A 22,945-nucleotide genomic window follows, 5' to 3' on the forward strand; every position below is an offset into this window, starting at 1 on the left:
AGGAGAGCAGTGCCCCTCAGCCTCTCCTGGGGAGGAGGTGCTTCATGCAGTAGCTTCTTTTGTCTGCCTGGTGGTGTCCCCCAAAAGGATGACAAGGTGGAGAGGATGGGACTGGTCTTCGGGAGGGCAGAGCCCCTGTGATGTCCTTGCTAAACAGATGCGAGCTCATTGCAAGTACATCTCCATGTTCCCTGGGTAAGGCATGCAAGTGGTGCTAGGCTGTCTTCGTTAGGTTCAGCTTAGGCAACGATGTATGCAGTTGCAGTGATGAGCACAGAGACCTCCTTGCTGATCAAGCCATCTGCGATGAGCATCAGTACTGTCCTCTGCGCTCACGGCGTTGGATGCGCTCTGTGCTTCAGCACCACTTTCCCACTTGTATTGCAGAGCTTTGTGTTGGGCTTGTTTTCATTTGGGACTGTCAGGCCCCTCTTTTTACAGCCAGCTTGCTAGCCAGGATCATTTCCACCTTCATTTTTTGTTTGTTTTAAATGAACAGCTGCTTTTCTTTTTGCCCTATTCAGGAAATCATCGAGTTCCCTATACTGAAGCTGAATGGCAGGACGATGGAGATCGAATCCACCTTTCACATGTATGTTCAGCCTGTGGTGCATCCCCAGCTTACGCCCTTCTGTACAGAGGTAAAGTGCAAAGGTTCCCTGGTGCTCCAAGAGTCTCCCTGGGAAGCAGGTTTCCGTTGCACCAGGGGTTGGGGTTGCCTCTTCATGGTGCATCTACAAGGTGGTGTATCATGCCAGCCTCGAATGAAAGACAAGGAGAATCATTTTTTGTCATTGCAGTAGCATGTAAAGACCTCAGTTTTGATTCATAAATAACTCTAGCTATGATCTGCTAACTAAGATAGTTGTATTTACAATTCATGAACATCTAATGGGGTGACCACAAAATAAAAGCACTCATGTTAGCTGAGGCTCAAAATCCTGTAGCTTCTCTGAGAGCTCTTCATGATTTTGCTGTGCTGCTGTTTGGTGGGGAAGGTCAAAGAGAGCATGGTCCAGGGGAAGAAAGTGTTGTATGACTGTATAGTTTAGAGGTTCTAAGTGGCTCTCCAGTGGGCCTGGCTGTTGGGATTTGATGAGTCCCGCTAGCATGGTAGGATAACACATGTCTGTATTGTTGAGACTTTCTTTTGATGTTGTGCTTGTGGGGCACTTGAAATGATTGCTGGAGAAGTGGCCTCTTGTTACCTGGTTACTCTCACTGCCAAGGACAGCTGCTCTGGAGCTGCGGCCACCTTTCCCCAGATACAGATGAGAGGATGAAGGTAGTAAATGTGATCCATGAGGGTTCAAAGGAATAGGGGGCCGGGGCTGGGTTTGGGGGGTGAGGTGGGCTTTTTGTTTTTTTCATTTCGTTCAGCACAAAAAGTTGACTGTTTCTGCAAGCCTATTCATCTTCCCTGCTGTAACCATCAAAACAAAGTTTAAGTTCCGTTTGCTTTGGGCTTTTTTTCCTGTCACTGGTTTGATGTTGGCCAGCTCAGCAACTAAAGCACTGACTGTGGGAATCAGGGTATCCAAGTTCTTCATTCAGTCCCCATCTGACTTGGGATCATTGACACTAATGGTGTGTTTTCTCTGACCTCCATGGCTGCAGGTTTAAGCCCTTGTAGTGCTTGTCCCATGTGTACTAACTTGATGAAAAATGACTCTGTGTTAGGTGGAGTCCTCTCCAGGACCAACCAGCCCATTCCATATTTCCACATTGTAAAAACAAATACTTTTTTTTTTTATTCTCTTGTAACTAAAAACCATCTGAAGGTATTTTATTTAAACTTAAAAAAAAAATACTAAGCACGAAAAACATTGTTCCCAGGAGAGAGGATTTCAGAAAGCTATAAATGTGTGAAAACAGAGGATTATAATGGAAACGAGTTTGCAACCTTAATGCTAGAAGGCTGGACAACTACTTTGGCTGTCCTTATCCCCATGAGGCTTGCTGGACATATGCTTGTACAAATGTGATAAATCTCACAGCTTGCATCTGATCTTTGCTAAAAGTAACATCATCTTCTAGAGTATAGCCCAAAATGTTTGTTTTGCATGTCCTCTAAATTCTAGATAGAAGTCATCTCACTCATTAACTCCCACCAAAATTCAATTTTATGGAAATTGCTCTGTTGCATCCTTCCCCCAGCTGCTAAAGGTTGCATGACTTGCTTGGTGTGGCTGTCTGAGCTGAGTGGAGCCTCCAGCCTGCTGCATTGAGACATTCACTGGATGCCAAGCTTGTGACTGAGACATTCAGCCCATGTAGTGCTCCCACATCGTTGTGCCGGTTTCTCTCTTCTCTCGCTCACAGGAGCCTGGAGCAGTGTATGCCAGCTGTGCATTTGTAGGAGTCCCCAGGATGGGCATGTGTGTCCCAGCTGCAGTGTTGTGCTGCAGACTCTGCTGCTGACCTTGTTCTGGTGTCTTGTGTCCAGGGCTGGATAAAAATGAGCAGTAAGGAGGCCAGCAGGCAAAATGATTGCAGAACCCTTACCTGTGTGTATTGGTAGCAAAAATGGTCTGACTCAGCAGGTTTGGCAACTTCTTTGTTATTAGCAAGTGTGAGTTAGGGAGCTGGTTTTAATCCTAGCCTGGAAGCCACCGGCATGGCCCCTGTCCTTCCTGGCTTGGTCATCTCCCTGTGTGTTGCAGGGGCTGCCATGAGGTCCAGGGAGTGGGATCGTGCTGGAGGTGTCACTGGGCTTGTCCCTGGGCCTCATATTTGGGGCAGACTTTGAAACCCTGCCCTAAGAGCCACAGGTGAGCTGGTTGTACTGAGGACCTTACTAAGTTGCAAAAATACCCTTTTGTTTTTGCATGTGCCTTTTTGTGGAGCCTGTAGCAGTCATGTAGTATGACCTGTGGGGTTGGTGGCTCCTGCTAGGCAGGCACAGGGGTCAGCCCCATGCTGCTAGTGTAGGTTCCCCTGAGACCCTGGGGACAGAGCCAGGACATGACGTGTGTCCAGCTCCTGTGGAGCTGCTGCCTGTGCAGCTTCTGCTTGCCATCGACTTTCAGCTGTTTTATGTTTTCTGAAAAATACCCATTTTGCTAAATGCCACTAAAGGGCTTTGTCTAGGCACCTCTACTTACAAAGGGTGAGATTTATTGGCCTCTTTGTCTACAAAGAAAGACCAGGCCTGATTATCAGATTGTACACCAGAGACAAGTGCTTAGGTAATCAGCAAACTGTCTTGGAGTAGAAATACGATGGTTTCCCAGATAAACTCTGTAGGAAAAGCAGTGGTGTTGACATTACACGGGAGCCTGTCTGCTCTGCTGCTGCTTTCCTCTCTTCCCCCCTGGTCGCTGCCTTTGCCAGGAAGCAATAGGACTGCTTGGTGTAGACTGTGTGTGGGATTACAGGAGTTGTTCAACATTACTCCTTGGGTCTAGAGTACCTCTCACATCCCTCTTCCTTCTTGAAGAAGACAGCACAGCACAGGAAGGGTGTCTGCAAGGGTGCAGAGCTCATGGTCACCCTCAGGACATCCCTTTGCTTAGCTTTTGGTGTGTCTGTGCTTTCTCCTGGCAACAGGAGGTTCTTCTGCCTCCCCACACCAATGGCCAAGAGCACATCTTCCAGTGCTGGCTTGCTCTGTAGCCCTCATCTGGTCCTCCTCTTGACCTGTTTCTGTAGAACAACAGGTCATGAGACTTGATTATGATTAGGGGGTGCTCAGTGTTTAGACAGAGTAGTTGGAAACTGCTAGTGGCTAAAAGCTATTATTAGGTATATAAAGCTCATCGTGCCCTTTTGGAAGAAGCAAGTGGTTTGTCTGATGCTCAAGAAAGTTGGTGCCAGGAGCTTAAGTGAAAGGTTGCCTCCACACACAAGGTGCTTGTACAGGCTTTTTCATGGTACTTTGCTCTCTTTTTATGATTAATTTTTATTGATTTTTTTTTCCTGAAGGAACAGACAATAAAACTACAAAAAGATAAATGCCTTATAACTTGTTTATGTTCCCAAGTACCATGTGCTTCTTGGGATCACCAGTGAAACTTTACAATTGTGCAGTTTTATGTTTTTGTACTTTATCAAAGCTGCAAGACCAGATAATGCTGCAGAGATCCAATGCGCTAGGCTGGATGTTACAGATGGATGTAACTGATAATAGAAAGGATCAGAAAGGGTGAGAGAGTACAAACCTCATCCCTTTTGAGCGCTCTCTGACCTGTATTGAAATTTACTCGTGGAGCAGGTATATCCCTTTGTGTTCGTGTGTGCGATTTCTGCAGCATGAATCTTGTGTATATGTGTGCTTGACAGTGTATTCTTGTACGGGTAAGTTGGTACTTTGCTGGGCCTGGCAGGGAAGGAGTGGAGAAGTCTTGGGCAAGATCAAGCAGTGACTCTTTGGCGGGACCTCTGCATCTGCCTCCCCATCCCTCCCTCCTCCTGGTGGGAAATGTCTGGATGAGGCCATTTCACCCTGTCCCCCCATGGCCATCAGGGGTGCGGCATTGAACAGACGCAGTCCTGAACGTGCCCAGAGTGGTAGAAGCCATTTACATCAGTGCAGGCCATGGTACCGAAAAGTTGCAGGTTGTTCTTCGTACAGAAAAGACATGGACCTGTTGCAGCGGGTCTAGAGAGGGCCACAAAAACAATCATAGGGCTGGAGCACCTCTCCTATGAGGAAAAGCTGAGAGTTGGGGTTGTTCAGCCTGGAGAAGAGAAAGCTCCAGGGAGACCTTACAGTGGCCTTTCAGTGCTTAAAGGGGGCTTATAAGGAAGATGGGGACAGACTTTTTAGTAGGACCTGTTGCAACAGGACAAGGGATAATGATTTTAAACTAAAAGAGAGTGGATTCAGACTAAATGTAAGGAAGAAATTATTTACAATGAGGGCAGTGAAACACTGGAGCAGATTGCCCAGAGAGCTGGTAAATGCCCCATCGCTGGAAACATTCAAGGTCAGGTTGGACAGGGCTCTGAGCAACCTGATCTAGTTGAAGATGTCCCTGCTCATTGCAGGGGGTTGGATTGGATGACTGGATGACCTTTAAGGATCCCTTCTAACCCAAACTATTCTATGATCTTTCGCCAAAAATTCAGCTTTCAGAGGTTTGGTTTGAGCTGCTGTCTGAGCTCTTCACCTCTGCCAGGTGAATGCATGGAAAGAAAAGCAAAAAACAAGCCAGTGAGCATTAAAAATTGCTTTTAGGAGCTGTGTGTTAATCTCTCAAATCTAGTTGCCTTTCTAGTATGGGAAGTCTGTAGGTAGCAGCTGTTACCCAATTAAAATACAGATTAATATAAAAACAGTTTCTGGAATATAAAAGAGTGTCTGTGTCCCTCCACTTCCTTAAAATTCCACCTCATGATGGCTTGATGAACTTGAGAAACCTACCTAGAGGAGCTCTGCATTCTTAAAATTAAAATACTTTCCCTAAAAGGTATATATTACCATTCCATGGAAGTCACTATGAGAAAATAATCTTTCCACTTATAGCTTATTCAGTGAGTCAGGTATTTGGTATTCATTAAATGTAATTACAGTTTAATTGGAGTTTAATCTCTTTTTTTTTTTTTTTCCTCCCCCCCGCCCCTTCCTCCAAGTTCAGTGCTGTAAGCCAAGCAGCCAAAGAAACGGAGAGGTAGAAACCATTGAGCTCTTTTCAGTTGCCACACATTTAATAAAGCAGAGCCTGTGGTTTGTGAGAGGGCTCATGTTTTACAAGTAGGCTGAGCTGATCTGCGTGGAAGAGTTAACTCCTGCGTGGTGGTAGGGCTGTCAGCACCTTTTGACTGGACACTGTGGCTGCTGGAGGCTCGGATTCATGTGCAGGCAGCAGGGCATGCTCCTAGGCTGTGTTTGACCTTTATTTTATGAAAACGTGTGAGATGTGTAGCTTCAGGAAAGTGCCATATGAAGTGAAATTCTGTAGTGTGCACTTGTTTTAATAATGATTTTTTTAATTACTTGGGTGCATTGATGGCAAGCTACTGACCTCCAATATTCAATATGTTAAAAGACAGTTTTGTCAGTTGGAAGGCAGACAGAAAAAATATCTATTTTCCATGTGCCTCAAGCTGTCCTGGGCAGACACAGGCAGAGGCCCTTGAGACCGCATCTTTTTATGCGTGTGTCTAGCTTTAAACAGCCAGGCAGTCCGGGTGCAGTCAGTAGGACTACTAGGTTGGCAGGACTTATTCTAAAGAACCTTCTGAAAAATGAGAGTAGACCAGGGTTCTGGAAGAAAGTGGTTTTCTTCAGATTTCATTCAATTTTAAATGCAGTTTTGAAATGCAGAAGGATGCTGTGGTAGACTATGGGAAAGCACATGTGCTGGCTGCATAGTGCAGGGGAGAATGGCTGGGTCCGCTCTGGGTCTCACTTACCAATAGTGGTCTATTCTGTTCATCTAACTGTGCAATTTTGATCTCACCATGATAGCAGGGGAATGACCAGAGACCCTGGTAGTTACTGCTGCCTGTGTAAGTCAAGAAAACACCAAAACTAGTGAAATGCATGTTGAAAAAGGGCAGCGTTTTGGGAATCGTGCCGGTACGTGAAGCAGAGGGCACCGCTGCTCCCCAAGTGGATCCTGCCCTGCTGAGAGTTTGCTGTTCTGTGGTGTGGGTAGGAGCCCCCCTAAATTTCTTTGTTTGGGACGAAGCTGTGCCCTTGCGCATAGCTGGGGAGCTGCCAGGGTTGCTCTGCTGTGGCTGGCTCCTCAGCAATGTTCGTGTGGGTCAGAGGAGCATGTTTTGCTTGCAGCAAGATGGACAGGAGAGGAGACCTCTCTAATGATCTCTTGAGTGCTGCTCTGATGCCTGCTTTCTGTTTGTCTCTCGTTTCAGCTGACTGGGATTATTCAAGGCATGGTGGATGGGCAGCCAAGCCTCCAGCAAGTGCTTGAGGTAAGCAGAGTAACCTTTAGTTCTCGAACTCTGACCTCTGATCCTGTCGGCCCCTCTTCATCTCTTTCCCTGCACCCTCCCCTTGCTGAGAATCGAACCGCGTAATTTGACTATGATTACAGCTTCATTAGAATAACATTTGCTGTCACGTTGGTGACACGCTGCTGAGAGTATTGAACCATTGATCTGTCATCTCCAGCTGTTCATGTCAAGGGTGCTGACAAGATATCCAAACTCCTGCCAGTAGATAGGAGAAGAGGCGATTCTTGCTTGTGCCAGTTTTAAAGCACCAAGATATTGCTTGAGACCATTGCTCCAGGAGCTTCTGCCTTCATTTTCTTTCCCCTTCCTCAGCACTTTATTAAATTAATTTTTTCTACCTATTTAAATGCTCAATAATACATGTAGTATAGAAAGAAAATGCCTCTAAAATCTAATCTGGAGGATGTGCAAATGCAGATATGGCCCTAATAATGCCATCTGCTTAATGTTGAATTCCTACAGCATTTAGGGCTTAATTAGCTTGGAAGTATTTCTCCATCAATAGCTTTTGTTGGTAGTCAGATAGTGAAGGAAACCTCCTCAAGCAGAGCTCACTTGGGCTGCAGGTTGGAGTTCGATGCATTGTCTCTGTCAGGATTTCCACTGCTGTGTTACCTAATTGTTCCTAATCACAATAATTGCAACAATTGCTTATCTGAGGAAATCAAATTAAAGGCTTTAAAATCCTCCGTGGAGACAGCATTTCACGGGCGCTCACATCAGGAAGTTTAGAAAGGTTACAGCTGCTGTCCCTCGCTCCAGGCATCCTTGTGTGGGGCTGGGTGGAAGATTCCGGCAGCCCAAAGAAGGCAGAAGTGTGGCTGGGAGGCTGGACGCTGCTTTGGGGGGAGCTTTACTCCAGAGGGCTGTTGTACAGTCAGTCACAGAAAGAAGTGCCATCCTCTGCTGGAGAGGCTGTGGCAGTGTCATGAGGCCAAAGACTGCTCTGCGAAGGTGACATCTTGCATCCATGCAAATCCCCCGTTCTCCCTTGTGCTCTGCAGAGAGCGCGTAGCAGTGGTGCGTGGCCATAAGCGTACAGATGAATGCTTGTGCCTGCCTCCCCAGGAGGGAGAGCCCTCTCTGCTTGGGTGAGTGAACGTACATCACTGCTGGAGTATCACAGAAAATGGTTCGTTCTGTTTCTGCCCAGCTTCTTAGAGTGTGGAAATGTTTCTGTAGATTTTATTTTATTCATTGGACTGAGAAGGTGTTCATACAGCAGCATGTTTCCAGGTTAAAATGAGGTTCGGGTCAGGAGCTTCTGGGACGTGCTAGTTTATTCAAGAGTGGAAGTTGTCGAGCGAGGGAAAGGAGGAGGGATTTCACTTGCTGAAGCACTGGAAATGCTGCTAGTGAGGCTGCATAATAGCAGATGATTGCCTGTCACCTGTCTCTGGAAGATTTTAGGCATGGCATTTGCTTGTTCTAGCTGGAGTAAGTGTCTATGCAGTTTTAGTCTAGGTTAGTTTCTTTTGATTAATCTCTGAGGTGGAGGTATATCCTCCAGATTAACGTGGCCCATTTCTGAAGTGGATCCAGAACATCTGTCCTATGGGAAGTTGATCAGGATTCACTTTAAATCCACGCTGTACCCTGAACAAGCACCTCCTCAGAACTGTAAGGAGAAAAGAGAGACCGGGTCTGGAGAAGATGGGGACACATGGCTTTGCTTGTTAGTGCTGCACAGTGCCTGTGTGTGCCCAGCCCTTCCATTTGTCCCTCTCTCCCATATCCCCTTGGAGCTGTACGAATTGGAGCATGTGAGGGATGCCATCCCAGGATGCCTGTGTTTTCTTCTCACTGGAGGGGGCATGAGTTATACTCACTGCAAGCACATTTGGTACAGGCAGAGGAAAAGTGGAGGAGGAATGCCAGGTAACAGCACCGTTGTATAGTCCCGTTAACGCTGCACAGCTTCCATCCTTCCATGAGCAGAGCTGCTGCCGTGTCTGATAAGATCATCTCTGCTCTGGTTGCCTGATGTCTCCTATCGGAAATCTTCAAAGGTCCAAATGTGCTGTTGTTGAGATGGCAAGAAGAGAGAGAGGGAGAGGGTGGATAAGATCACAATTTTCTTCTCTCTTGATTGCAAGCAGCTTATCTGAGTTTAACTGTTGTGGCTCGGCCTGTCTCTGCAAAACTCATCCCCTTTTCTTGCCTTTCTTTCAGAGAGTTGACGAGTGGATGGCAAAGGAAGGCCTCTTAGATCCCAGCGTCAAGTCGATTTTTGTGACCTGTGGAGACTGGGATTTGAAAGTGATGTGAGTATGGAAGGGGAGGGAAATTTTTCTGGGCTTTATTGCTCCGTGCTTGCCTGTAGTGCATATGTCTTTGTCCTTACAAGCCTCCGACTGTCCCTGGCCTTTGTTTCTTAGGGAAATTGTTTGCCATGCATAGTTGGGAATGGAGGGTTGTTTTAAGAAGAAAGGTGGGTGCTGGGTATAGTGCAAGATCACTGCCTAGGGTATTCCCTATAGCAAATTAATCCTTTCAGGACCTCAAGAAAGGTTTGAACTGGAGCTTTGTGATGTTTTCTTTTTTATACAATATACTCTCCAAAGCCAGAAATATTTCTGAGTGCATACATAGGACTCTGTTTCCGTACATCCAAATCAAGCAATGGTCCTTACCTGACTTCTTCATGCAAGACTTTCTCTCTGTCATCTTGGCATACTAACTGGATGTGAATCACAACGTAGTCTTTGGAAAGAGAGTACAAGTCAAGTCTGGCATGCTTCATCAGTGTTCTTATCATTAACGTTACCTTCATCAGCTGGGTGACTATCTGGAGAATACCAGATGGGGTCCTGCACTGGGATCTGCAAGTGTCAGTGTATGTGTGTTTTGTTACGAAAATAGCTAGACCGCCAGCATGAATATGTTATTTTTAAAAATGGAGTTAAATGTCTAAGAATTAGGTTACTGTAATCTGTAAGGTGTTCGCAGATCTGTGTCATATTGTGCTGAATTCACTTGGATTTGTAGAATCTCACTTGAGCTTTTCATTTCCTCAGAGTGCTGGATAAAGACTCTTGTTGTTACCACACTGGTAAAGCATAGGCTTGACACATCCAATGCTACGCTGACATCCACAACTCGTTAGTAGTGTTGCTTGGTTTTCACTGTGACATCGGTTTCCCCAAGTTGGAAGCCTAAATAAACTGCATACAGCCTGGGAGCAGTCAGCACCAGTTCTTCCCTGCAGAGTAGTCTTTGTAGAGCGGCAGCTCCTTGCCTCTTCTTGGTGTGATTAATGAGACATGAGATACAAGGTCTGAAGCAGCAGCGCAGGCACTAGTGAAGAGAAATTTGCCATGCTGCAGACAGGGGTGTGGTGTGCGAGCTTTTGAGTCAAAATCTGGGGCTCTGCTGGGGCTCTGTCCAGAGCTGGTATATATTGCCAATTCCTGTGTTACTACTTCAAATTAAGAGTGAGACTTATTTTTCTTCACATATCATGTTTAAATTTGTATTACGGACCCGCACAAAGACAGCTGCAGGGATGTGCTGAACTTCTGTTTCGTATCTGTTCTCTTTTCTCAGTCCTTTACTCCTGTATTGCTGTTCTTAGAGTCCAGTTTACCGCTTCTGGTGATGGTTGTGAGGAACAGAGCTATCTTTGCTCAAAGCCCATCTTCCCATCGCTTTCACAGTGGATTAACAAGATTCCCAGATAATGACATCCTAACTTGGTGTCTGTATGGAGTGGGCAACCTTCTGGATAGTTTGGGTTTTTTTTTTTGCTTCAGAGCTCTAGAGTGGGCAAATAGAGGTAAAGATGAGCCCATTTCTGGTGAGCCGTAGGGTTTGTGGGGTGAGCTGGCTCAGCAGGACATGCAGTTCTGGAACAGAGAGACTCAATTCACCATTTGCAGTGGTCTCTCGCATGGATTGTGCCTCACTAGTCAGCTGGAAAAGAAGACTCCACTCCTAGCCATGAGGTTGCAGCGAGTGGTTCATTTCTCCCTCTTCCTTTTAAATTTTTTTTTTAAACCATTAACTTCAGAATTCAATCCTGAAGCATCTCCAGGGCAAAGCAGAAAATACATTTCGTGTTTTCAACCACATGGATAGTGGGAGTCTGGCTGCAGCCGCTTGGTGAGTAGCACATCACGCTGCTCCGTCGCCAATTGGGTGCTGCAGTGTGTAGCGTCACATCTGATTAGCGCTGTGCCAGTGAATGAGGCTTGAGTGAGGACTCCCTGCCAGCTCTGACTTGTCTCATTTCCCATTACTTGTATCCGTCACCACAAATGCTGAGTCTCCCTCCTGAACTAATTAAGTTTGCGTGTGTTTAGACACATTGCCAAATAAGGTTTAGCAAAGCAGAACTGAGCATCTCTTTTTAAAGAGGAAAGGCAGAGAGCTGAAACAAGGCCGATCAGACAGGGAGACAGAGACTCAGAGATGTGGAACATCTGGGAGGTATTCCAGGGAATCACCCTATGCTTCCCTACAAGACTTGCAGTGTAGCTGGAGCCCTTTGCTACCAAGTTGAGACTACACACTGGGCACAGAAGGCACTGGGGCAGTGGGAGGGGAGGTGGTGCTGCTTGTCCCCATTTGGAGGAGTGTGTTGGTGGAAGCACTGTGTGGTAGAAACCTCACTGGGTTCCAGAGGCATTCAGGACAATGGGGTAAATGTAGCACTTCCTGGCTTATGGAGCCACAACTTGGGGCAGGTCCGTTGCTAGCTCTGCTGCTTCTTTTCTCAGCTTCCTTAGTAGTGACAGCTGTTTGCACAGCTGCCTGCAAAGCAAGCAGCAGTCCTCTTACCTAGTGTCTTGTGTGGTTCAGAGTTCCTGTCCTCCGTTGTCCTTAGCTTGGCTGTTGGTGGGAAATCATGCAGCCTTGGTTCCTGGCTTCTCCAGCAGTGGCCTGGGCATTTAGTTTGGCTTCTGTCTGTCTGTGCTGTTGAAGGGCAGAGGCGTGGTGTCTTCTGGACAAACCTGTCTACTCTGAGTGCTTCCAGTAAGTGCAACTGGTGGGTGCCAGGGGGTGAGCAAGCTGGATGCGGGGGAGTGGCTGAAACAAAGAGGAGGAATCTACAAGCCTGTCAGTGGTGGATGTGGGGACAAGGTAGGGAACTAGCCCTGTCTAAGCCAAGAGTTGCAATATATGTAGCACTCCTAGCTCGAAGAAGAGCACCAGAGGAATAGTGATTGTCAGGGTAGTGCTCTCCTGCTGATGGTGTCTAGCAGTATCTGAGTCTGCAGGATGGAAGATGGAAACTCAGCTGCTAAAGGACCTGTGAAGCCTCCACTTGGCTCAGGGCTCTTCAGGGAATGAGGTACTGTGTGGCTACGGACTTCATTTCTTTTGAATGTTGAGCTTTCTTGGAAGATCACAGAGCTGTTTGTCTGGCTTCCCTCTGACAACAGGGAGTGCTAGTCTGAAGGAGCTGGGTGCCCAGAAGAGGATACCAGGTATCTGGGAAGGGCTCGTGGAGGTTCAGCGTGAATGGTGGTCCTCAGCCGTGCTACCCGAGGCTTTGTCATGGGTGTGGTGCACCATCAGAAGGAGAGTCCCTGTTGCAGGGATTTGGTCGCTGCTGGAGAGAGCCAGTTGCGCAAGATGGCTCAGAAATGGAATGCTGATCCTGTACTGGCTGCACGTGGATCAACTGGCTTTCAGCACTCTGTGTGTGAACCAGGCTGGAGTCGGGGAGACAGCAGCTCTCCTGCCACCCCTCCCCTTCCCTCTTGTTAAGATGCAATTTCTTTAATGAGGAAAACCTCTTGAGTAGGAACATCACCTTTCTGAAGGCTTGTCCTGACAAGGCAGTTCAAGCCGACAGAGTCGCATATCAACTCCAGCAAATATCAGTCACTCATTACAGAGACTGTTCTCCCCCCCCCACCTCCCAGCAACACCCCTCATTCCCAGACAAGGGAATGAATCACACTTCTGCTCTTGAATACATCATGACAAGTTGTGGTTCTAATGAGAGAGGGCCATTCATTCTGGGTGGAAAGTTCCCTGTGTCGACACAGAAATGTTATTAATTAAAGAGAGCTACCTGAAGCAAAAGATGAAAGGAGCACCAGACCTGCCAAGCTAAAATATGAGTGGGGATACAGCCTCGTTAGGCACATGGTCCTCAGGCCTCCGTGTGTTCAGTGGGAGGATTCCTTTAGCCTGTTGCAAGGAGTTATCCTCCAAGTTTAACAGCTCCAGGGATGGATTCGAATACCTGGCATAGTCTGCTTTAGTGCTTGGACCTCATCCTGCACCTTGGATGGAACTGCCACTAGTCATTAAGCAAATTGCATCGATGTGGCATTGGGTGGTGAGGGTAACATGCCTCTGAAGGGCTGAGGGAGTCGCTGACTGCAGGAGACAGTTTTTGTGGAAAAGAGGGTACTCGAGTGTCTGCCAGGGTTGAGCCCTTGTAATGTAAGCTCTTTAGTGTGGTTTATCTCCTCTGAAATGTCAAATTAGCTCCCTCCATGTATGGAACTGGTCTGCTTGCTCTTAAGCACAATGCGAATTTATCTTGGCAACTGAAGAAGCATTTTTACGGTGTGTTCATAGCTACAGAGCTGAGATACGGTGTGGTTAAGTGGTATGCCTGTGGTTGTGCAGGCAGAGGCAGGAGCTGAAGCCACATGTGCTGAATCTCAGATCTGCACCTTAATGTCAAGAGCATCAGTTAATCCTTCTCCTTCCAGTTTTGGATCATTCCGCAGATGCATTGAACATAGGTAAAAATGCATGTAGGCTTTGGTCTGTATACTTCTGACGTGAAGATGCTTGTGCTGCACTTACTGTGGCTGATCAGAACATGCTAATTTATCTCTTTACAGGAAACTACTGCTCAGAAGTTTTTCATTTTCTTAAATAAGTGTTAAAAGGCAAGTACTCTCTAATATAGTGATAAAACACAGTGAAGTGTCTTGAAATGTTTATAGCCCTTGGTGCTTTTCCTAGGTTGCATATTAGTAAATTCTGAGCAGTAAATTATACCATTGCTTAATCTTATCTTACTCTTTTAATTCTTTCTGTGCAAGCTACGCAGGCTGGGAGGATGCTTGCCTTCTCAGACCAGTGCCGAGTGTGGCAGCGGGTTGGTCTTTCTAGCCTTCTGTCCTGGAGGCTTGGTTTGAGATCAGCCTTAGGTCATGAACGAAGGACTGATGGTGTTAATGTCCCTTGTGCATGCTGTTCTTTATCACAGGACAGGGAGAGGGTTGGTAACCTCTGCCTGGGAAGGAATTGCTGACAGCCACTGAATGGAGTGAGTGGGACCACTTGGGCAGCTGTGGGGAAAGGCAGGAGAAGGCGTAGCGTGGGGCTGGTTAGGCTGCAGGGCAGGAGGTATGTTCAGAGGGTGGCTTTGAGAGTAACAAGAAAGAGCTGGTAAGTGGAAGATAACATAGTAATCTGTGTTTAAAAATAATAAAACAATTCCTTTCCAACTAAGATCTTTGGATTACCTTGTTGGTTTTAGTAGGGGTCATTTTGCTGACCAAACCTATGGTGTCTCTCTTCGCACAGTTACATTGGCTGAAAAAAGAGGGTAGTGTGAACTACAGTGTGGGGATGGGACTGAGTATCCAGGGTCAGGAACCTTTCAAGTCAGCTTTGCTGATGGAGTCGTTCATGTAATTACATCCTAAAGTGCTTTGCTGGAGCTAAGCAAGGGAGCCTTGTGAGCATGCTCTCCTCTAGCACTTACAGGGAGTAGCACTGACCCCATTCACTTCTGCGACCCTGCAGTCCGGCTTTTTGTTTTTAAAGGTAATGATATCACTTATGCAAAATAAATTTTGGATTTTAAGATTCCCCCTCTGTACACTCGTATTTAAAATGAATATAGCACACTTGTTATCTTTCTGCACTGGCTCCCCTGGCTATCTCCTGTTCTTGCCTTTGAAATCCATTGGTTGCATGAGCTTCTGCACATTGTTGTTTGAGATGTGTGATTCCGGAATGCCTTTGAATTAAGCTTTGGACATGAAATCTTTGCATAGGCATCATCATACAATGGACTATCACCTTCAGGTCTGCTACTTTATCTAGTGTGTCATAGCAAAGATGTTTGTTATAGCCAGGGCTGTAGTGGCCCCAGATTTATTGAGCTGTGATGCCCAATGCGCTCTGGGGAGCGCGGACTATGCTGCCTGGGAAGTAGGACCAAAGAAGTTGGACACAGCATGAAAGATAGTGGAGAAACTTGGAACAAATTTACGGGGAGGCGGGGAATGAGACAGACATTGCATCAAGTACTTTATTTCCAGCACTGAAGTGTTGGGATGGGGTAATGAGTAGAGAAGGTGGGTTTTCCGTCTGTGGTTAACTTAACTCAAGCTGTGTTTGGAAACAGTCACACTGAACTGAATGAAAGCTATTGGTCTTGTTGTACTGCTCATACAGTAAGGAACCGTAATTCCCTCTGCAGCAGGAATCACTAAGGTGAATTCTGTGTCTAGTGTTGTAGTGAACTTGGGTGAAATGGTCTCAAAATCAATAGATCTGTAATGGATATTTGGTAAAAAGCAGTCCCCGGCCTCTGTCTGAGCGAGCCTTCTAATAGCAACTCAACACTGTGGTTATCCTGTGCCCTGGGGAACTGAAAAGCTGGTTGGCTTGGGGACTGGAGGGCTGTTTGCCATCTGAATGTTGTTGTCTGTGGCACGTGTGAAAAACAGAATTAGCTTCACAAAGTGTGAATTTTCTGAATTACTTTGAAAAGCTTAATTTTGCTAGTGTTAGACAGCTATAGTGTTTCACACCACGGCTAAAATGTCAACTGGCTCCCTTTTGGATCCCAGCTCTTCTTACTTCCCAGCTGAAGGTTGTATGTCGGCACCAGTGCTGCCCTCCCAGTGGCTTGGCTGGGAGTGATGCTCTTATGGTTTCTCTGCTTAGAGAGCTCTGCTTGAAAAATACTGCCAGCCTGGGAGCAGCATCCTTCCCCTTTCACTTGCTGTGTTGTGTGAGTTGGTAGCTTTCTTGAAAGCATTTTATTTTGTTTGCATGTTTGTTTCCTGTTGGGAGCCATTTTTCCTAGATGGGTTCAGGCCATTTCCTCCTGAAGCTCCTGACTGGCAAAGACCTACTGGGCCATCTTGAGGTCATCCCTGGTATTTTCCCTCCAGCATATTCTCATGTGTCGTGGCCAGCGACTCCGTATTCTCAGGAGTGGATGTCTGGGTGTGTGCAGGACTCTGGATGCCAAAGCTACAGGCTGACTTTTCAAGCTGAGTCCATTCGCCTTTTTCTGTGTGTTTGGCCAGGGTGCTGCTCTCAGCCTGGCACCCTGAAGATGGTGTCTTGTGCTGAGAGGTCGCTCTGGACCAGGTGTTAGCAATGATGCAGGGCATGTGCAAGTGGTACTAGAAGAAAGAGCGGGATAGAGGGATTTGGGGGAAGGAGACTGAGGAAGCAGTACCATGTGCTGGCAGAGCTGTGTGCAGGAAGCTCATACTGCCCAGGACTTCACCCTGCCTTGGTCTCACCAGCTTTGTCTGCCTCTCTTTGAGCAGGGCTTTCCTCTGCCCAGCACCTACGCTCTGGGACACCCTTTGTTTTCCCTCCGTAGGTGCCTCTTGGTCATCTCTAGTTTCCTTGCTTCAGTTTTTCCATCTGGGTGTTGAGCCAGCTCTCAGTGCTGACTGTCGGCCAGCATGCCGGAGGTTCCTGGGCACTGGCTGCCTTCAGCTCCTTGTCCCTGCCTGGAGTCACGTGTGTCCCCTGCAAACTGGGTGGAGGGAGGAGACTGGTGAGAGGTTGCCAAGACCTCTCCTCCAGCTCGCTGTGCTCCCAGCTCTGAAGAGAACTGTTATATTTTATGGACCATTTAGCTTCCCAATGGTGATCCTAATTCTTCACAGCATGTATGTGCCATTTCTTGGTTATTAAAAGGACCCCTGAAAAGGAGCTGCCCTCTGAGTCAGTGCTCTTCCATGCAGTTAATTGCAGGAGGGTTTTGCTTAGACTGTGAGGCTTAATATTTCCAAACTCTCCCTGTGTTAAGAGGGTGAATTAATACCCAGGTCTCCTCACGACTGCAGGGACTGACCCTTGTGTGCCATCAGTAAGCAGGCAGGGGAAGAACGCTTCTGCCAGGAATAATTCAAACTTGGAAATGCTCTGGAGGAAGTCCACTTGCTTTTTGCATAGAGATCAGGGGCGCTTTGAGACACCTGGCCAGCCAGCCCTAGTCTTTCAACTCTATATCCTTATATTGTGTGACACTTCAGGTGCCAAAATAGCTTCCATTCCTTGGGGGCCCAAGCAAGCTCCAGACTTACTGGGAAAGGAGTGATTACCTTGGACTGACAAGTCAGCCGAAGGATGGATGGCTGTGGTTGCACAGCAGGTGTGAGATAGATGGGTGGGAGGTGGTTGAAGGGGAGGTTCTCGTGAACTCACCACACTGCGTATGAGAGAACAAGATACGGCAAGCCATTAGACTGTGTATTTCAGGTGCGTGGAAGCTGCCAAGGTCCCCTGGCACTGCAAAATGCCAAGTGAAATGTTACTGCCACGCAGAGCACAGCAGTGTGTCGGAATTAATGAGGCTGGTGTAGGGAGAGCACACGTGGTCGGTCTGGAGGGTTAATGTGTGTGAGGGTGATGGGCTTAGGCAGGGGTTTTTCATCAGGGTTGCAGTGCCTGGGAAGTGCAGTCTAATGGCAAGACCACGTGAAAAGAAATTGGAACTTGCAAAGGAGAGTGCTAAAAGTCATCATTTGCCAAAGTTTTTTTGCTTTGCTGCAGGCCTGAAGCAAATCACTGGCTTAAGGGGCTTTAAGCACCTGGGTCTTGCACTGGGTTTACAGGTAAGGTGAAATTAGGAGGGAACTAAGTAATTAATTCCTCTTGCTGTGACCAGGATGGGAGATGATTCTGACTTGCCACTTCTCCTCAGAAGTTTCTTCAGAAGCTGGTAAGGACTCTGGTTGTGAAACCCGGGAAGCAAAGAGGATCCCTGGGTGTCTGACAATTCCTTTTCTCTGCTGGTTCTTTCTCGCAGGCAGCCTCAGGCTGCCTGTCTCTTTGTTAAGAGAGTGACAGCAATGTGACACCGTGAAAATAATTACTAACAAATCACAGTGGTGACTGCAAACAGCTCGCTGTCTTCAGAGGCATGTCAGGGAGCGTTAGAGCAGGGCCGTGGGAGCGGCAGAGCAGCTAGGGGCTCTTTCTCTGCTCTAGGCTGAGGGGAAGATCTTCGGAGACCTTTGGTGCCCGCCACCCCCACATCATTCCCTCCTTGTTGGCTTTTTCTTTCTTTCCTCCCTTCCCTGCCTTTGCCATCAATAATTAAGCCCATTAATTGCACAGTGAGTTCAGGAAAGCTGCGAATGGAAAGACCAGGCTTCTGCCTTCCCTGGATTCAGCAACCAGCCACAGAGCAGCAGGAGGATTTCTGGAGGGATGTCGTGGGCAGAAGCACATCCAAGCTGTATTTCCTATCTTGTAGCCCTTGTGTGCTGCCCTGGGCAGTAATGCTTATTAACAGTGTGCCCCTAGGAATTCATGGGCTGCTGGTGCAGTTGGAGAATGGTCTGCATCCTTGTCCTCAGGAGCATCCAGTCTCAGTGAACCTGAAAGTGGGTTTGTATTTGTGCAGAGCATCATGGCAAACATGCAGTTGACTGGCATCTCCAGCAAAAACAAATGGGCTGAGGAATGAGAGGGCCTTCCAGAATGCAGTAGGAACGATGCCAGTCAGTGTGGCTGGAGCTGCAGGTGAAGACAATCCTTCAGAGAATAAACAGTGGACAGGTCATGGGTGAAGAAGGTGGTTGGTACCAAACAGCAGCTCGAGGAGTCTGCAGGGATGAGGCCCCTGTAGCTGTGTTGGAGTAGGGACCTTTCTGTAGAGCTACACACACAGAGTCTGAGGGGGAAGCTCCCTATAAAGCCTCTCATACTGCTATAAAGCTCCCTCCAAAGGGGGGAGGGTCTAGCAGAGCTACCGATAGGAAACTGGAAAGCAACTGCTGGCTGAAGTGTCCTTCAACAGTATTGATAATCAAACCCCTGGGCAACCTTTGAGAGCGGAGCTCACAGCCTCCCCTCCTTGTTCTTGGTGGTATTTCATCCTCCAGTTTGAGAAGGGGCCATGCCATCTGGCAGTTACCTGTGCAGAGGAGCACCCTGTAAGGGGAGGCAGACGGTGCGGGTGGAAGCCCTCTCCCAGGCGCCTGCTCCACCGAGCAGCCTTCTTCCCCATTCCCCTAGTTACTCCAGTGATTTTCCTGACTGTCACATCTGTAAGCAATGTTGCTGGTGTATCTAGCTAGATGCAGAGTGGTGGTGGAGGGGGGAGGGCTGGAGCTGAGGGTGGCTGTAACAGCCCCTCTCCCCGACTCATACAATATTTATGCAGGGCTGGGAGTCGGCGGCACTGACCTCTGGGTCGTGCTGTTAAACAGCTCCCACAGCCCCTGCATCCTAATTGCTGCACTTGTCCTTTGCTCTGGAGGATTCGCTGCTCCTTCTCTCCAGCGAAGCAAATACTAATGGCAGCTTGTGCTTGGAGGTGGGGAGTGGTCTCTTTCCCACAAGGAAAAGACAAACTTGTTTCCCCCTGATGCAGATGTAATTTGCAGCTGCCCAGAAACCTGTGCTCAGACCCTGTAACATGATGTGCCAGGGGAGGCTGTGCCAAGAGCCCGTGGAGCTGTTGTGCATGTAATTTTGGGTTGTATATCACCAGAGGGGACAGAGAGGAGGTTTATCGCATCCCATTGGCTCCTGGTAGGATTTCTCTCTTCCCTTTAGTGGGGAGAGGAAGAAGAGGCAATCACAGAAGTCAATTGAGAGAGTAGACCTGGGTGATGTGGTGCCAGAGGAGGGCAGACACGGTGCCAGGAAAGAAGAGGGGTTCAAAAGCATCACAAGACAAGATGGCATATTTTCCTGTAAATATAGATGATCTACTTCAGCGAGTGGGAAGAGAGATGTGGGTGATGGGCTCCTGCCCCCTTTGTAGGCAGTACAACCGTGGCTGGCAGTGGAGAGGTTTTTCACCTGGCAGGCAGGGGCTTTCAGCTGATTCAAGTGGTTCAAGAAAGCCCAAAAGATAAAGCTTCTTTGACTGCTAGGGCTGCCATAGCTTTCCCCCACAGTGTTTGCCTGGGCTCTGTCCTGCTTGGGGCTTCACATCAGGTGTCTGCAAGTCCGGTGACCCAACTGGCCACCCACGTCCCTTATCCTGCCTTCCTGAGTTGCCAGGTCCCTTTTTTGACTGGAAAAGTGCTGTTTAGACTGGAGACTAATGGCCTTTAAGTGACATGATTGTATTATGTTAAGCGTCTATAGGCTTTACCATTAGGCACTAAACGGTTTATGACTCATAGCAGAGAAGCCCTTGTCCTGAAGAGTTTATATGCTAAATGGTCTGGACAGGCAGGGCATGGAAGAGGCAAGGTTTCCTCCTGCCTGTCGGACGGCAGGTCTAAGGAAGGACTGGGACGGGACATGTCTTCTCAGTTCTAGAGCAGCACTTTGCTCTAGGTCTTACATGCTCTGGTTTCCTGGGGAGAAATACTTCTGCAATGGGAATTGTGCAGTGGGAGGAGCAGCACGTTTAATTTTAGCTTAGTTTTTATGCATGTGTTTTGGTTTTGAGGGGGCTTAGACACGATGCGTTGTGGGTGCATCCGCTGCATCAGATACATTCCTTTATTCAGTGCATAATAATTGCAGTATTCTGCAGCAGGAGTCTGAAGGCTCCCTCTTAAAACAGCTAGTATGCAGAGGACCAGGCGATTACTAAATCAATGTCTGTATGAAAGACTTCATAAGAGACCATATAGATGGAGGAAGGACACACGATGTAATCAGGCTCCGCTGCGGCGTGAATCACAGAATAATTTAAATAGAGATCTCTAATCCATCCCCCTGTTCAAAGCAGAACTAATTTGAAACTTAGATCAGGTTGCTCAGGGTCTTCTCCGGATGAGTTTGAGTGTCTCCGAGGGAGGAGATTGCACCACCAGTCTGTTCCAGTGCTTTATTACTGACAAATTGGAAGTTCACCTGCTTGCAGCCTGTGGTCATGACAGGTGACTTTCACCGAGAACATGCCTGTGTGGTAGACGTACACAGTATGCAATTTTGTACACTCCTGTTCATAAGATGCTATATAATGTTGTATTTAGTAAGCAAACAGACTGTTACAGCAAGCTCATGTGTATAGATCTGGTTTTAAGGATTTTTCATAGTCTCAGATTCCCAAGGCTGGGGGGGGGGCAACCTCAGCCTTGGAGACGTCCCAGTTTCTCTTTCCTTGGGAGCAGCGGCATGCATTTCTGATGTCAAAGGGAAGTCTACCCAGTCATCCTCCCTTTCTAGAAGGGCTGGTGAGAGCATTTACTCTACGCCTTCACCGATCTGGAGGACTTGCTATGGAAAAGTGCAAAGCTTGTGCCTGCTGCACTCCTAACCTCAGCTGAACTGTGGAGCCAGCAAGCTCTGGTTTCCTGCATGGTAATTAAGTAGTTATTTAAAAATCAAAAGGCTCAATTCTGATCCTGCTTTCACTGGCTACTTACTAACTTCAGGTAGAGCTACTCCAGATTTACTCCCACATGCGTAGCAGCAGAATCAGGCCCAGTAAATAGAGCTATGAATCTTTTTAAGAGAAGCTGTTAAGCAGAAGCACATAGATTTATTGTAGCATCATGTGTGTGCAATTGTTGATGAACATCTTCTGTCGGAGGCTGAATACCTGCTGTGTTACAGCCTTGCTTTTAATGTTGAGATAGCATCTCTGCCAGCATCTAGCTGACGCACAGACAGATACCCATAAAAGGGCCAGATCTCACATGGTGTTAAATGCCTTCATGTTTCATTAAAGTTGATGGCAGTAGAAGGCACACAGAGCTTTGCAGGACGAGCAAGTCACAATGAGCCACTTGCCCTGTGTGCTTTTTGTGGCAGAATTATTTTCCCAGTGTGTACATTGTTCTCATTGCAGTCTGGGGTTAACAGCCTTTTCCATTCACAGGCTAGCTGCTCGGAAATCGTGGGGGTTGAGGTTCTTCCAAATTTCTTAGTACCCAGCAAAGATTTAGAGAAGAGGGATCAGGCTGTTAGCATATGATGGGTGATGAGTATTCAGGCATTTCAGCTAGTGCTGCTATGAGCCCCAGGTGTTAAGGCTTTCAGCTTACCTTTTAAGCTTCCTAGGCAGGAATATGCCAGGTGGAGAGAGAAAGCAGTGCTATCCGGAATGGGCATCACAGAAAGAGAAAGGAAGGTCTGAAAGTGCCAGGTATTAGCCTCGCTGCTTAGCCTTGGGTTTTTTGGCCTCATTACACTAATCCAATTAAAGATTGATGGAAAAAGATAACACACACTCCAGTGAAGAGGTTTGTGTGGCAACTGCTTTCCTTCCTGGGCAAATGGAGTGGCCCTTGTTAATCTTGTGCATCACAACACCTCCCCAGGCCCTGCGGACCCACTGGTGCCTCCACATGCCGTGGTGTGTACGCTTCTCCTGCATTGTGTCTCTCTTATTACTAATGGAGCATGGATGCATTTTAGCTGCTGGTCAGCCCTCATTAATATCCAGAGATGACAGGTTGACATTTGTAAAGAAGACTTGCATTGACCTTCATGTTGTGCATCGGTGCGGTTGCCATGCGGTGCCCTGTGCTGGGTGCTTCTTCCTGCGCTGCCTGGGGAATGCATTTGTGTTAGCAAAGGGACAGCTTGCTCTGTAACCCTTTGCTGCTGCTGGGAGTGCAGGCAGCGTGTCTGGATGTTTCTGCATCCCTCTGCCCATCCCAAGGACTGTTCCCTGTAGACCCTCCGTCCATCTCAATGAACAGGACTCAGGGTGTTGGGGTTGCACTTGTGGCTTCTTGTGGAGTTTGTAATTTGGGTACTGGGACCTTAATGGAGGACCGCTTTGTGCCAGTGTCGATGTCCCAACTGCTTCCTTTTCCTGGCTTCCCACCTGGGGATGCAGCAGAAGAAAAGGCTGCACTGCCCAGTCATCCTGAGTGCTGTCAGTTGCCTGTCTCTCCCTCGACCCACCACATCCCAGCTCAAGGAC

The 22,945-nt window shown here is 47.6% G+C and overlaps 1 protein-coding gene across 4 annotated transcripts in view; it reads left to right on the top strand.

Moving 5' to 3' along the window:
• The window catches only part of ERI3 (ERI1 exoribonuclease family member 3), a 135,203-nt gene that overhangs the window by 24,081 nt on the left and 88,177 nt on the right, over positions 1-22,945 (top strand). For all 4 annotated transcript variants that reach the window (XM_056356713.1, XM_056356714.1, XM_056356712.1 and 1 more), the window contains exons 3-5: positions 525-641; positions 6,820-6,879; positions 9,094-9,185. In XM_056356713.1, the coding sequence (XP_056212688.1) occupies positions 525-641; positions 6,820-6,879; positions 9,094-9,185 (269 nt within the window). The remainder of the gene's footprint in view (positions 1-524; positions 642-6,819; positions 6,880-9,093; positions 9,186-22,945) is intronic.

The sequence above is a fragment of the Falco biarmicus genome, chromosome 11 (genome assembly GCF_023638135.1).
Source record: "Falco biarmicus isolate bFalBia1 chromosome 11, bFalBia1.pri, whole genome shotgun sequence".
NCBI classification, from domain to species: domain Eukaryota; kingdom Metazoa; phylum Chordata; class Aves; order Falconiformes; family Falconidae; genus Falco; species Falco biarmicus.